The 12249-nt window shown below is 41.3% G+C and overlaps 1 protein-coding gene across 3 annotated transcripts in view; it reads right to left on the bottom strand.

Moving 5' to 3' along the window:
- Positions 1-12249, bottom strand: part of CDH4 (cadherin 4) — a 553545-nt gene that overhangs the window by 89252 nt on the left and 452044 nt on the right. For all 3 annotated transcript variants that reach the window (XM_033010416.2, XM_033010414.2, XM_033010415.2), the window contains exon 6: positions 8627-8771. In XM_033010416.2, the coding sequence (XP_032866307.1) occupies positions 8627-8771 (145 nt within the window). The remainder of the gene's footprint in view (positions 1-8626; positions 8772-12249) is intronic.

The raw sequence follows: 12249 nt of genomic DNA, 5'->3' as shown, positions 1-12249 counted from the left end.
CGTTGTCTGCAATCTCTGCTCTCCCATCTATGCAACTTAATTTCTCTGTAAAGACTGAGCTTTCACGGTTTTAAGGCATACAAACAATATCTTAGCACAGTTGTGCTCCCAAAGTCTTTGTTACAATTGCTTTATAATTACCATTTCTCTAAGCTGGTTTGATATCCATTAGTTAGATTTAATGCATGTTAAAAGAAAGTGCTAATGGGGACTTATCAGGAATCCAAATTAAAAAAAAAGATAAAAACCTCTTTCACTGTGCCCTTTATACCACATATCACTACAAAAATACACTATCCTCTCTGTCTACTCCTGTGATATAAACAGATAAAGCTTAAACTTCATCCAGTTTTTACTGATAATGCTGATTCTCTATTCAGCTTTATCTTACAGTTTATGTTTTTTAATGGCTGGTAAATGGTTGCAGAATCATTAAAGGTTGGTTAACCTTCTCAGTCTAATTTTGACCTACAAGATACTTAATTTAATCATTCCCCCATAGGAAAGGATTGTATCATTATGTGCAGACATGTGGTGATGGCCATATTACATTAGATCTTCATTAACCCAAGTTAATAATGGCTTTGTACTAATGGAAACCTCCCCTTCCTCCTATTTTTTTTCCCCCCAAAATTGGAAAGCTCACTTAGTGAATATTCTGCATCCGATGCTACATAGAGAGAAGACAGTAATTGTTGATGGGAAAATTAAATACTGAAAAGCAGTGTAAAATTTGCAACAAGTCCTAAAAACAAAATTTTCCATTCAAGAGAGTTTTCTGCTGTTAGTTTTCTTCCCCACAGAGGATAGGAATCTCCTGCCCCTACTCACAATAGGAACACTTCACCTTTTAAGTGATTTAATTCATTACAACAAGGTCTCAGGAACAGAAAGACTAGAAAATCAAAGACGTCAAAACCAAGTTACAATGAGAAGTACGATGGAATCCTCAACAAGTTCTCAGAGCACAACTATACACATAATTACTTGTGTACAGCTTCCTTATGCAAAATATGATCTTTCTTGCCAATAAACACGCTGCAGTGGGCTTGTGCCACTTGTTTTTGTAACTGATCAATAAAACTAACGAGATTCTTCCATTCTTGACACGGGGGGGGCGAGCCGAGGGGCAAGAGGGGGCTGGCTCCAGGCATGCAGGCTGCAATGCCGCGGAGCCATCCCACACTGGCTCCACTTGACCTACCCGGGGTACCAGTAGCAGTGTAAACAGAACAGCACAGAGCGCCCTAGGGGTGAATTGACCTTGCCAGTAAGTACGAATTTGACAACGGTATTTGGAGAACCGCTGCAGTGTTAAAGACTAAAATATCTAGGCGAACAAACCTGTATCTTCAAGTTATAACAAATAAAATGCATTCTAGAGGCTTGGAGCACTCATTGTTAAGGGTTTCAAATGAAAAATGGGGAGTCGACTCACCAGAGGTGCTGGGTGGAGTTACATAGATAAACAGGGACGTGTGCAAGACATCAAGATGACAGAAGTGCCTGAAACTCTACTGCAGATGTAATAAATTGCAAATATACTTAAATTAAACTGCATCCCACATACTCTAGATAGAAAACTAAATAGAAACAGCACTTTCCTTCTGAATTATATTCCTTCAGTCATAACTGATAGCTACTGTCATTCTATTTCACTGCTAGTATTGTAATCATTGGCAAATTTTGACCTTTCAAGCAGCTAACCTAATTCATAAAGGATTCCATTTCCTAATTATTGGAGACATTAGATTCTCAGCCTCAAACAAGGCAAGATCCAACTTAATGAGAATAAAGAGAGCAAGCGGGTCTGCAGAGATGACTGAGCAAGGCGAAGAGGCTTCTGTCCCCCGGAACTGAAATAATACCTTCTTATTGTTAAAAAATGAAATGTATCTCTCAGGAGAGAAAATGTACCGACTACGGCACACACATGGGCATGGCCAGATTTGAAGATAACTCCTGAACAGCAGTCTGCAGCCTACTGAGACCCCATGTACCACAGAGAAATAACAGAAGTAAAATTTCAAGATGGGCAAAAGCGCATTCAGCCTCTGAGCAAATAGTTTCAGCTGCATAAATCGATGAGCCTCAGCTCAGCTGAGTTCCTGCAGATGAATCCCCTCAGTTCCCAGAGGCTAATTCAAAAAATGGAGAAAGTGTGACTTCAGACAAGATATTCTGAACACCACCACCAAACTGTGCTTAAAAGTATGGCTAGGTTTTATGCTTAACTGGAGGCATATGCAACTAGTGAAATCATGCAGACCCAACTGCACAAAACTTGAGATTTAACACATCTTCCACATGGCTTGAATCCAATCCTTGAATTTTGACAATATAGTATAAAGTAATATAAATACTATGATATATGTAATACTATGTTATTTGTAACTGCTGGTTAAAAGGAGGTAGATAGCAGACTAACTATTACAGTGTTGTAACTCCCTCCTAGAGTGGTCTCAGGACATTTTTTTTCTTTATACCAACTTGTCCATTTTTTCTGGAGGGAAAAACTATCAGTCTGTGGATTTGGATTTTTTTTTTTTTTTTTTCACCTATAGTCCTAAAATTCACTTCCTTGCTCTTGGGACTGGATGCTTCTGAAAAGGAAATTAAGAGCACATATTTCATAACCACTCACCTTGAAACAAAATGGAAAGCACAACCACATGCATGTGCAGAAAAACAATTTCTTATCTTAAAATTGTGCTTGGCTGACCAAAAGAACTTAAAAAAGAATACTGTGTATTCTAATTCTATGTGTAGTGTGTGAGAGACTTGTGTTGGACAAAGCCATTTTTAATAGCATATAAAGTGCAAAGACAAGAGTAGCAGGTCTCCAAGCTGCAGAAGATGGCACTGCATTGATGCATATATTTAGTCTTGTCATGAACCCAGAAGAAATGCACCCAACCTGTGAAGAGCTTTGGCATGACTGGAAGAATCTGCTGAGACCTGCTCTGGCTCTTGAAGATTTTATCCTTATATGGTGTCTCTGAAACACATGGCATTTACCTTATTTCTAGCTTTAGTGCTATCAACAGGGATGTGCACCTTGAGCACACCCTGGCCTCCCCAGGCCACGTCACCACCAGCAGCTGAGTCAGCCCATGCCCACAAACCTGTTCAGGTGCTTTCTTGATTAGGACCTTCCTAAATGAAGAGTGCTAAAATTAATTTACCTCCAAGCTGGTAAAAGAAAACTGAACATTTTAATTACGAGCAGCACTATGGTGGTTTTGGAATGGCTTGTAAGGGGAGAAAGGGATTTTCACTTAGTATCCTATTAATTTTTAAAAATGAAGCATCTTCTCTTCAGATCTCAGGTGCTGCTGCTTTCGTTTCCTCCCCTGCCACCCAGCAATACCCATTCTGATCCTTCAATGAAAGAACAACCTGCAGGACACCAGGCATCTCTTTATGAATTGTACTGGCAGGTTGGAGAATAGGAACAAGACAGAACTGCAGAATCCAAATTCTCCACATGAATATATATACAAATGCAACTATATGCCTTAAAAGATTAATTTCACAAGCCTTAAATTGCAGTTTAATTTGAAAACTAATTCAGCCTCATAATTGGCTTTCTGTTCAAATCACTGAGGCTAAAGATTTAAATTCTTAATATTCAGATGGCTTTCAAGTTTCTGGCCCCATCTGTGCATTAGTCCATGGTGTTAATCTCTGAGGGAATCTCTGCTGGCATAGAAATAAAATAAACAAACTGGGACACTAGTAGAATAATCGGCTTTTAAAATCCTTAGATTTTTTATATACTGCTTATTTTTATGAGATTTCTTTAACTCAATTTGCCATATATAGATTTGGCTCCCAGCTATTTCATTTTTCATGTGGCATGCTATCAACTATTATTGTATCAGACTTCTATGAAATCTGGAGGAGATGGGGAAATTTTAAATTACAACACTTCTTATGTAAGAAATACTAATATTCTTTTATTTTGGAGGATTGTCCATACTTAGCATGCTTTCACACCACTCCCAGGGAGGGTGGCAGAAGTAAACTGTCCTACACAATACCACAAGAAAGAAGGAGCTGGCTGAAACTCTAGTTTAAAAGAAGCCACTTGGACCAAGATGTATCCAGAGAGTTAGTGAAGTGGAAAGGATGAATGGGAATGGAAAAGGCCAGTCTGACAGGAACAAATTGTTTTGGAGAGATGTGTTAATTTTTGACAATCTTTCTGTTAAAACAAAATAGATACAACCCAGAGCAAAGCACTCAAGTCACTGGGGAGCATTTCACATTGACCTTTTCAGAACTGAACGCTTCAGTTAAGTAAGACATCCACATCCTACTGTAAGGTACATTTTATGGGGGTTATATCAAAACTAAGCTTCTGTAGTAACCAAAATAACCTTTCTTCATCACATTTTTGTTTTGCGAGTAAATTATCTTTTTTTCTTTTACATTTAAGCATTTTTATTGTATCTTACTGAGCAAGTTTTTTGGGGAAAATGTAGAATTTCTTTTGAAACATCACTTCCCAAGGACACCCCTGGGATGCTGCAAGCCCAGCGGTACAAGTGCAGGGGCTGGGCTCATGGCAGGCAGTAACTGGTGTTGTACAGAGGGGAAAAAACCCACCCCAAACCCCAGCTCCTTTCTGCTGTAAATCGGTGGAGTTTACGTGGTGTGGCTCAGAGACATGGGCTTTGAAAGGGCAGCAGAATCCTCGCAGGGTGGGTGGTGGTGGGCAGTAAAGCCGTGCAACCCATCCCGCTTTATCAGCGCTTGAAAGGCAACTTCTGCAGCTCTGGGAGAACTTTGCTGATTAAGGCTGCCAGAGGGACCTGGGGAATTTCAGCTCAAGCTTGCAGCTGCATTTTTAAAACTTGGCTGTGTTCTTCATATAGAGGCAAAGTTCAAAGAGGCAAGCATTATTCAATATGAGTAAAACATGGTCTATTTAAGATACAATTTCAAATAGTGCTGCATTAAATCAAAACAAGTCGTGGAAGGGGGAGAGTAAGGAATAAAGTTGGTCCCGTGGAAAAGAAAATCCTGCATCACTATTCCTGCCCTGCATTTTTGGAAGGGCCTGCATTTTCACAGTTAAATTGTCCAGCTGCATGACCTTAGGCTCAATAAGCTAAAAACGTGTTAAAATGTTTTCCAGAGTATCAGAAAAGGAAAAAGAAATGCAGTTCAGTTTAAGAGCCAGCACACTTTTGAGGATGTATAGGAGCCAGGCTGTGACACACATGTTCACACTACAGAGAACTTTACTCCACCGAGAATAAGCTCCTGATTTCAAGAACACTATGCTATGGTGTAAGATACTATTTCAATTAAGTTATTATAATCTTAGCCAGCAACAACAACCTATTATAATTAATAATACTTGATGATTTCTTTTCTATTTCTGTCAAGGGTTGCTTCAAGGTGACTTGCAGACTGCAGAGAGCACGCTCCTTGGAAACCCAGGCAGTCTGAGTGCTCTGCAGTCTGGGAAGCCCCTTCACTTAAACCCCATCAGACTGTCTCTAATGAGTCTCTTCACATTGCTGCCAATTATTCCAGCTCTTGGGCAATCCCCTTTGAAGGATATTTGTATTTCAGGCTAAAGCAAACTTGTTTCTTCCATGGGAGGCTAAGTGCCCAGCAGTATCACACTGTGCTGCAGGTGGGAGTACGCATCCTTCCAGCTCCCTTCCAGCTCCCTTCCAGCTCCCCACATCCCGGCTGCTGAGAGGGGACCACGCTGCACTTCGTGGTGCAGCATCCTTGGGAGGTACAGCCCTGCCTTGCAGCGCCTGTGCTCCGGGTGCCTTGGCTTTGCCCTGCACCCGGCGTGTGCGGTGCCAGCCCTGCAGAGCCCTTCCCTGTTCACTTTCAATAGGATCTGCTCTACTGATCCTGCTAAAGCCTTACAGGGGCTTTCCCTGCTGCTCAAGGTCACTGCGACCTGCTCAGTCTGTGCTCAACAGCATATTTTTGACGGTCTTGCTCTGCAAAATTTCCATGGGTAGAGCTTGAGCTCCATATGTCCCTTTTTTCTTTTTTATTTTTAAATCTGGGCAACATTCCTACTGACTTCACTCAGTCATTGGCTGCACACACTAACTGCCCTCAAAGTCAGCATTTATTTGGGATACTCTAATACTCTAGCTACTTTTCTTTTAAGAGGTGTGCAAAATTATTAAGAACATTTCAGATACTTTGGTAATCGAGTAATACTGCATTTTTAATCACAGTCAACATAAATGGGCATATGGAAGATGTGAGAAATAACAATTGTACAGGATATCCAGGGATGCATTTTCAGTCCTCAGGCATAGTTCAGTAGCAATGATCAGTGGAAAATGAATGCTGAACTACTGTAACATATAATAAGATTTTTTTAGTTTGCTTGAAGCAAATCTGTACTTTAGACATGGAAATACATATATATGCATATATATATATTTATAGATGTATATACATATATAACTTACTGTTGAATCAATACTGAATGCATTTTGCTGTTACCTCTAAGAATAGGCAGTACCTTTAATTTGCCAACCACTGCTACAAATAATCATGAATTCTGGCCACGTATTTTTTCTCTTGCAACGGCTGATGTGCGACCTTCTTAGTTATGGCAATATTCTGAAGCATCTTGAACTATAACAAAATTTCCAAATATCTGCAAGATCTACGCTTAGCTAAATAAATTGTCTAGACTTTTCTCTACACAAAACAGGGTACATAACTTTGAGGCAAAGGAAGAGCACACAGACATCCGCAGTAACTCTATGAACTCTCTATCACTTTCTCAAAGACACAACATCATGTCTATTGCCAAGTGCATAGAATGAGGGCCTCAGATACCCAAATTCCCAAGAGGTTTTACAAAAGCAAAGAACAGAAATTCAATACTAATGTAAACCTTTAAAAGAATACCGATTAAGCAGGAAAGAGAGGGGGAAAAAACCCAAATACATCAAAGACAAATGTAATTGCTTTTGAATAAAACCAGATTGCTTTCTACCTACCTGCCTTAAAGGCAGGCACTCCAGCCTGGGATATAGAATACCAAAAATCACTGGTAGAAGCAGAGGCATGAGTATTTTGTAGGCAAAATTATCCTATTCTGATTTAATGGCTCAAAGGCTTATCTGGATTTCAGACAAGAAGATGCAATTTACTGCTTCTTTCACACAAATGAGCAGAGCTAGTTAAAACATTTGGGAACACTTTGAATATTGATCTGTCCTAGAATAAGATGTAAGAACTTTCATTTGCTACAGAAATGTTGTATCAATCTTCAAACCTTGATATGCCTCAAAGTGGCCTTCAAATGAAAGCTGGAAAATCCTCTGGGAAGATGTCATTAGAGCCATCAGTTCAGTGACTTCTCACGTCCCCTCTGCCAATCAGGACCTGGATCAGCACTTTGGAGCCAGTATGTCACCACCCAAAGCATATCAGGAAGGGAGCTGTACCTATTCTTTCCTCAAAAATAATATCACGTTCTGTCCCCCCTACGTGTCACCACAGCAGCCCATTCCTGACGATGCTGAAAGACAATCAATCACGACTGCGAATCACCTTGTTAAAAATAGTGGCCACTGGAGACTTCCCTATGACACCTCAGGCAGCGCAGAAGCCATGATAAATGTTTGCTGACACAAAACAAAGTCACACGATATTTAACCCCTTAGCTGGCAAACAACCAAGGATAAAATTTGTCTTGGACAAATCTCCCTCTGATTTCAGGAGACTTGCAATTGTACTGGTGACAGTTTTCACAGTTTAATTTATGTTCGAAGAATGAATACACTCATATTAGTCATGCTCAGCAATAAGCTAAACCATTCCTGTTACCATATTGGAAACTGCAGGGCTACACTGCACTCATAACGAATCAACAATATAATTGAAAAGTAAATATTAAAGACCCTTATAACTGTATTTTTCTAAGCATGTAAACAGGTTCATATAAAAGTCATCATCTGTATTCCGTGTATAGCTTACACCCTCACTAATTTTCCACCCAGAAATTTTCTGAAATTCTACTTTGGGTTTTTCCCCATTTCACCCCCTGTAAGAAAAGTCCACGGGGATGGAGGATGAGCCAGCAATTTCAGTGCCAATATTCCCACTTCAATAAGTTTGCATCAGGCCCCAAATAATGTATTTTCTTCACACTTTGGGACACATCTATTAGGAGTCTGACTAGGTGCCAGATATTGAGTTTGCAAATGACTGGATTAAATATCAAGGAGGAAGATATTCAGCATTTCAGGCACAGGGTCAGTGAAAGGCCACTGCTGGGTTGGCTTCCAGTACTCTTCAGTTAGAATAACAGTCCTGTACACATGTAACGAGTGCATGAGAATGGCAATACAGAGCATTACTCTACAAAACTTCTGCTTTTTCAAATTCCACATCTAGGGAGGGACCACCAGGATCCAGGTTCCCTCAAACCCAAGCCTGCACTTTCTCTGCATCCAGAGAAAGAGATACCAGCTAGATTGTTCTCACCTCCATCAGCCTTCAACAAAGAGCCAGCAACAGCAAACCCCAACTACATTCCCTCTATTTCAAGAGGAGGCAAAGCCACTGTGCCAGATTAATGCTTGAAAGTGTTAGCTTTAAGACTTTTTTTCAACTGTACCTGGTTTAGAGCCTTCATCAACAGATCCATTATAGACTTGGTTTATAAACTCCGGTCTGTTGTCATTCATATCAATCACATAGATGTAAAGGTCAATAGGATTCTCCACCTTGTTTCCATTCATATCCACTGCATGAGCTCGGAGCTGGGAATAAGCACAATGAAAGCATAATATCAGCAATTGGATTCGTTGCAGAATAAGAGACCATGTTTTGTAAGAATTGACTTTACCTCATAAATACTTTCTCAAAATTGAACTGAGCTGGTATCTAATTCCAGCAGAAAGCAGAGATGTTGTTTCCATCTAGACTCTACATGCAGACAGTTTTTCAAGGCTTAACATAATATTGAAATAATATTCTAAAATAACAGTTATTAGTGGAAACATTTTAACTCTGGTGTAGTGATGCTATGTTTTTCACTGCTAATAGACCCCTGTATTTTAATTTTTAAGACATGGTGAACCTTGTCTGACAATCTGAAAAGCAAATTTTGCTTAGTTTCAAACACACTGAGGGAATGAGTTTGACTTGAGAGGTTTCTTATGGGAACCTGCAGTCTTTCTTACCCACAATAACAGGGATTAATAAATGAAGAGATTCCAGAATGACATTAGTATTGTTTGTTCTTTGTTTCATCATGGTCTCTAGGAACAGCAACAGCTGCGGACCCCATTGCTCTATGCACCAAAAAACATTTAAAAGGTCCCCTTCCTTCAAACGATGGGAGCTCCTGTAGTACTAAGAAAAATAATTTTCTCAGGCTTGACTAAAATATCTAGCGATGAAGCATTACAATAACCAGAGCCATAGTGCTAAGTCCTCAGTTAAAGTGGAACTGCGGCTTTATCTTATTAGCAATAACCATCAGTAATAATGCTCGAAAACAAGAGCATCTGTTTTCTGAACAAAAGGGACAGATACAGCATGTCAAAAATGAGTAATTAATAAAACAAAGCCATCAACAATAGTCTGGAACAATCAGTAATCAGGTGAAAAAAATGGATAGCTTTCTCATTAAAGGGAACAGATGGCTACTCTAAATGGCGTGTGTGCTGAATGGAGCTGCTGATGTTAGCTTCAGAAAAAACCCAGACAGGCGAGGAAAGGGCCCCACGGCCGCTGACGGTGCCTGGGCAGCGCAGAGGCATTGCCTGGGTGTGAGCACTGCAGATTTCATTTGTCACCCCTCTCCATTTCAGGACCTGTGAGCATCGCTGATCCTCCACGCTGCCACGAAAATCAGGGATGGTGCTGAGGACGGCTGTGTGACATCCCGCAAGGCTGGCGGGATGATGAATGAAGGCTTTGGAGGATATTATCTTGGTGCAAGGGCTGGCTGGAGCAGCGGGGCTGGGGGACAGGGGATGCACCAGCTCATGCCTTCAGAGAAATCAAGGCCTTTGGTCCCTCCCAGCAGCTTCCCGGGCTATTGGGCTGCTGCCGGGAGTTGAAGCTCCTGTGCCAAGGTCTCCAGCTCCTCTGATGCATGACAAATAAATGTGCTAATTGCATTAGCACTGGTTTCCGTCTTTTGCTCTCGCTGTGCCTGTGACTGATGCAACTTTCTCCTTCATGTATGGTGTTCAGAAGTCCAGCGCTTAACAAAAGAAACTGCATGCTATTAGATTGGGCTGGATTAACATTTAATCAAGGAAAGAGAACAAACAAAGTGAACTGAGCTGGGAGAAAAACATTTTTTTTAAAGGAAGTTAAGCAGCACTTTTTCTTTAAAGATTGAAGAAGTCTAGCTTTGTTTTCAATATAGGATGTACCATTTGTATTTCATTACTTGTAATGCTCTTAATATCTGCATTTCTTGCCTGCATACAAACTGCTTTGACTCCCACCTGTTGAGCTATCCTTCATCACGTCAGATGTAGCAATTCAATAACTTTACCAGTCAGAGGTCAGGCTGCCTTTGAAAAAAAGTAATTCAGAGCTAAAATTAAAGTTATTATCTTCAAACTGAGGCAGCACTGGGCTCTCTCTTGCTGCATTTCCAGCAGCGGAAACAGTTCCATTCAGAGATAAAGCAGAAAGCAAAGCTGGTATCTTCCCCCTCAGATCTGACTCTCCCCCTGCAAATTTTTAATTACATTTGATAGCTTTTGTTTGAAATCTCCAGGAGAAAGGGATTTCTCAGCAATGCACATCTATCTGCTTGATGCACTCAGCACATACACCCACAAACGCGTTATGCTCGCACTCAAGGAAAGAAAGATTCAATAAGCAAGACTGCAGGAATCTCATCAACCCTGTGGTGACATGCACAAGTGTCACCTCTGCCCTGAGCCCAGCACCAGCACCTGGGCTGTTATGGGAGGGAGGACAGTGCCTGGGGACACAGGCACTGGTACTCTGACTAATGGCTTTTGGGCAGTCAGGAGGATGTCACCTGCTCCCCAAGCCCAGGGCAGCAGACCCTGCACCTTTATGTCCTGGATTATGCTGGTATCTGGGTGTCTGTAGCTGCTCTTCTGCTCTCCAACACAGTTACTACAGCTGCCCTTTCTGTACACCCCTCTTCTCTCTCCTGCTCCCTTTTCGCCCGACTTCAATGAACTTTTCCTCTTGTGGCTGCTTGCATGAATTTTCTCTATTCGTCTTCCCCTAACAATTTCTCATGTGCCAACGCCTCCGTATCCTTCCACAACATGTTGCTCCCCTGTGGTCAGTGCCAACTGCAGCAGAGGGAGAAGAGAGGCTTGAGCCAGAGGGCTGAATCTCAACTCAGCTCAATGGGAGCTCTTCCTCATTGGGGACCATTCCCCATTAGAGACCTTTCCCAGTGGAGAGAGCAAAGGAAGGAGGGACTCCAGTGGGGAAATCTGTCCACAGGGAAACTAGTTGTATCTCCAAGGTAGATCAGATACTACGTTTCCCTTCCTTAATTCATGTTCTCCCTTGTTCTCACGCCCTACTCTTTGTATTAATGAGTCATCCTCAAGCTGGACAACAGACTTTGTTCTGGAGTTGTTCTTCAGATGCTGAGACAGGGCTTGGTTGTGCGAGGCAGAGTCTGAGTCTAACGTGGTGCTCTGAGGCTCAGGCTGCCATCTGCTCCCACCTGTGACCAAGTGCGTGTTTTGGTGGTAGAATGATGGATGGGATGAAAAGCAGGTGCATGTAAGTGCTTTGTGGCACTAGGCAAGGCACAAAAGGTGATGACTGTGTTCTGTCAGACACACATGTCATTTACAGTTGGAAAAACCACCAACGAAAAATGCTGGTGAGCACAACCTGGGCCATGGGACACATGCCAGACACAGGTCATGCATGAGTGTTCAGATGGAAGCTGCTGGCCAGCTGGAGACACAGCTAAGAAACATTTATAAAGTTGGTTTGAAATATTTAAATTGTCCCCAATAGGGAGGAATATGACAGGAGTAGAGAAGGAATAAATAAAATCAAATTAAATACCTTGCAGATTCTGAAAAATTAATACAGGTAGCCGGCTAATCTCTAGCTGGTGTATCACCCTGCTGTACACCAGCCAAGAAGCTGGCTCGATATTCTTTAACAAATACTTTTTAAAGTATGACAATTATTGCTATCATATTCAGCAGCAGCTACCACAGGTCTCTGAGGTTTTTCTACTGACAGTTTCCAGTGTAAATGTAG

Source organism: Tyto alba, unplaced genomic scaffold, assembly GCF_018691265.1.
Source record: "Tyto alba isolate M040663 unplaced genomic scaffold, T.alba_DEE_v4.0 Super-Scaffold_33, whole genome shotgun sequence".
In the NCBI taxonomy this organism is placed as follows: domain Eukaryota; kingdom Metazoa; phylum Chordata; class Aves; order Strigiformes; family Tytonidae; genus Tyto; species Tyto alba.
Note: the sequence above shows the minus strand (reverse complement) of the source record. Positions and strands in the feature narration are given on the sequence as shown.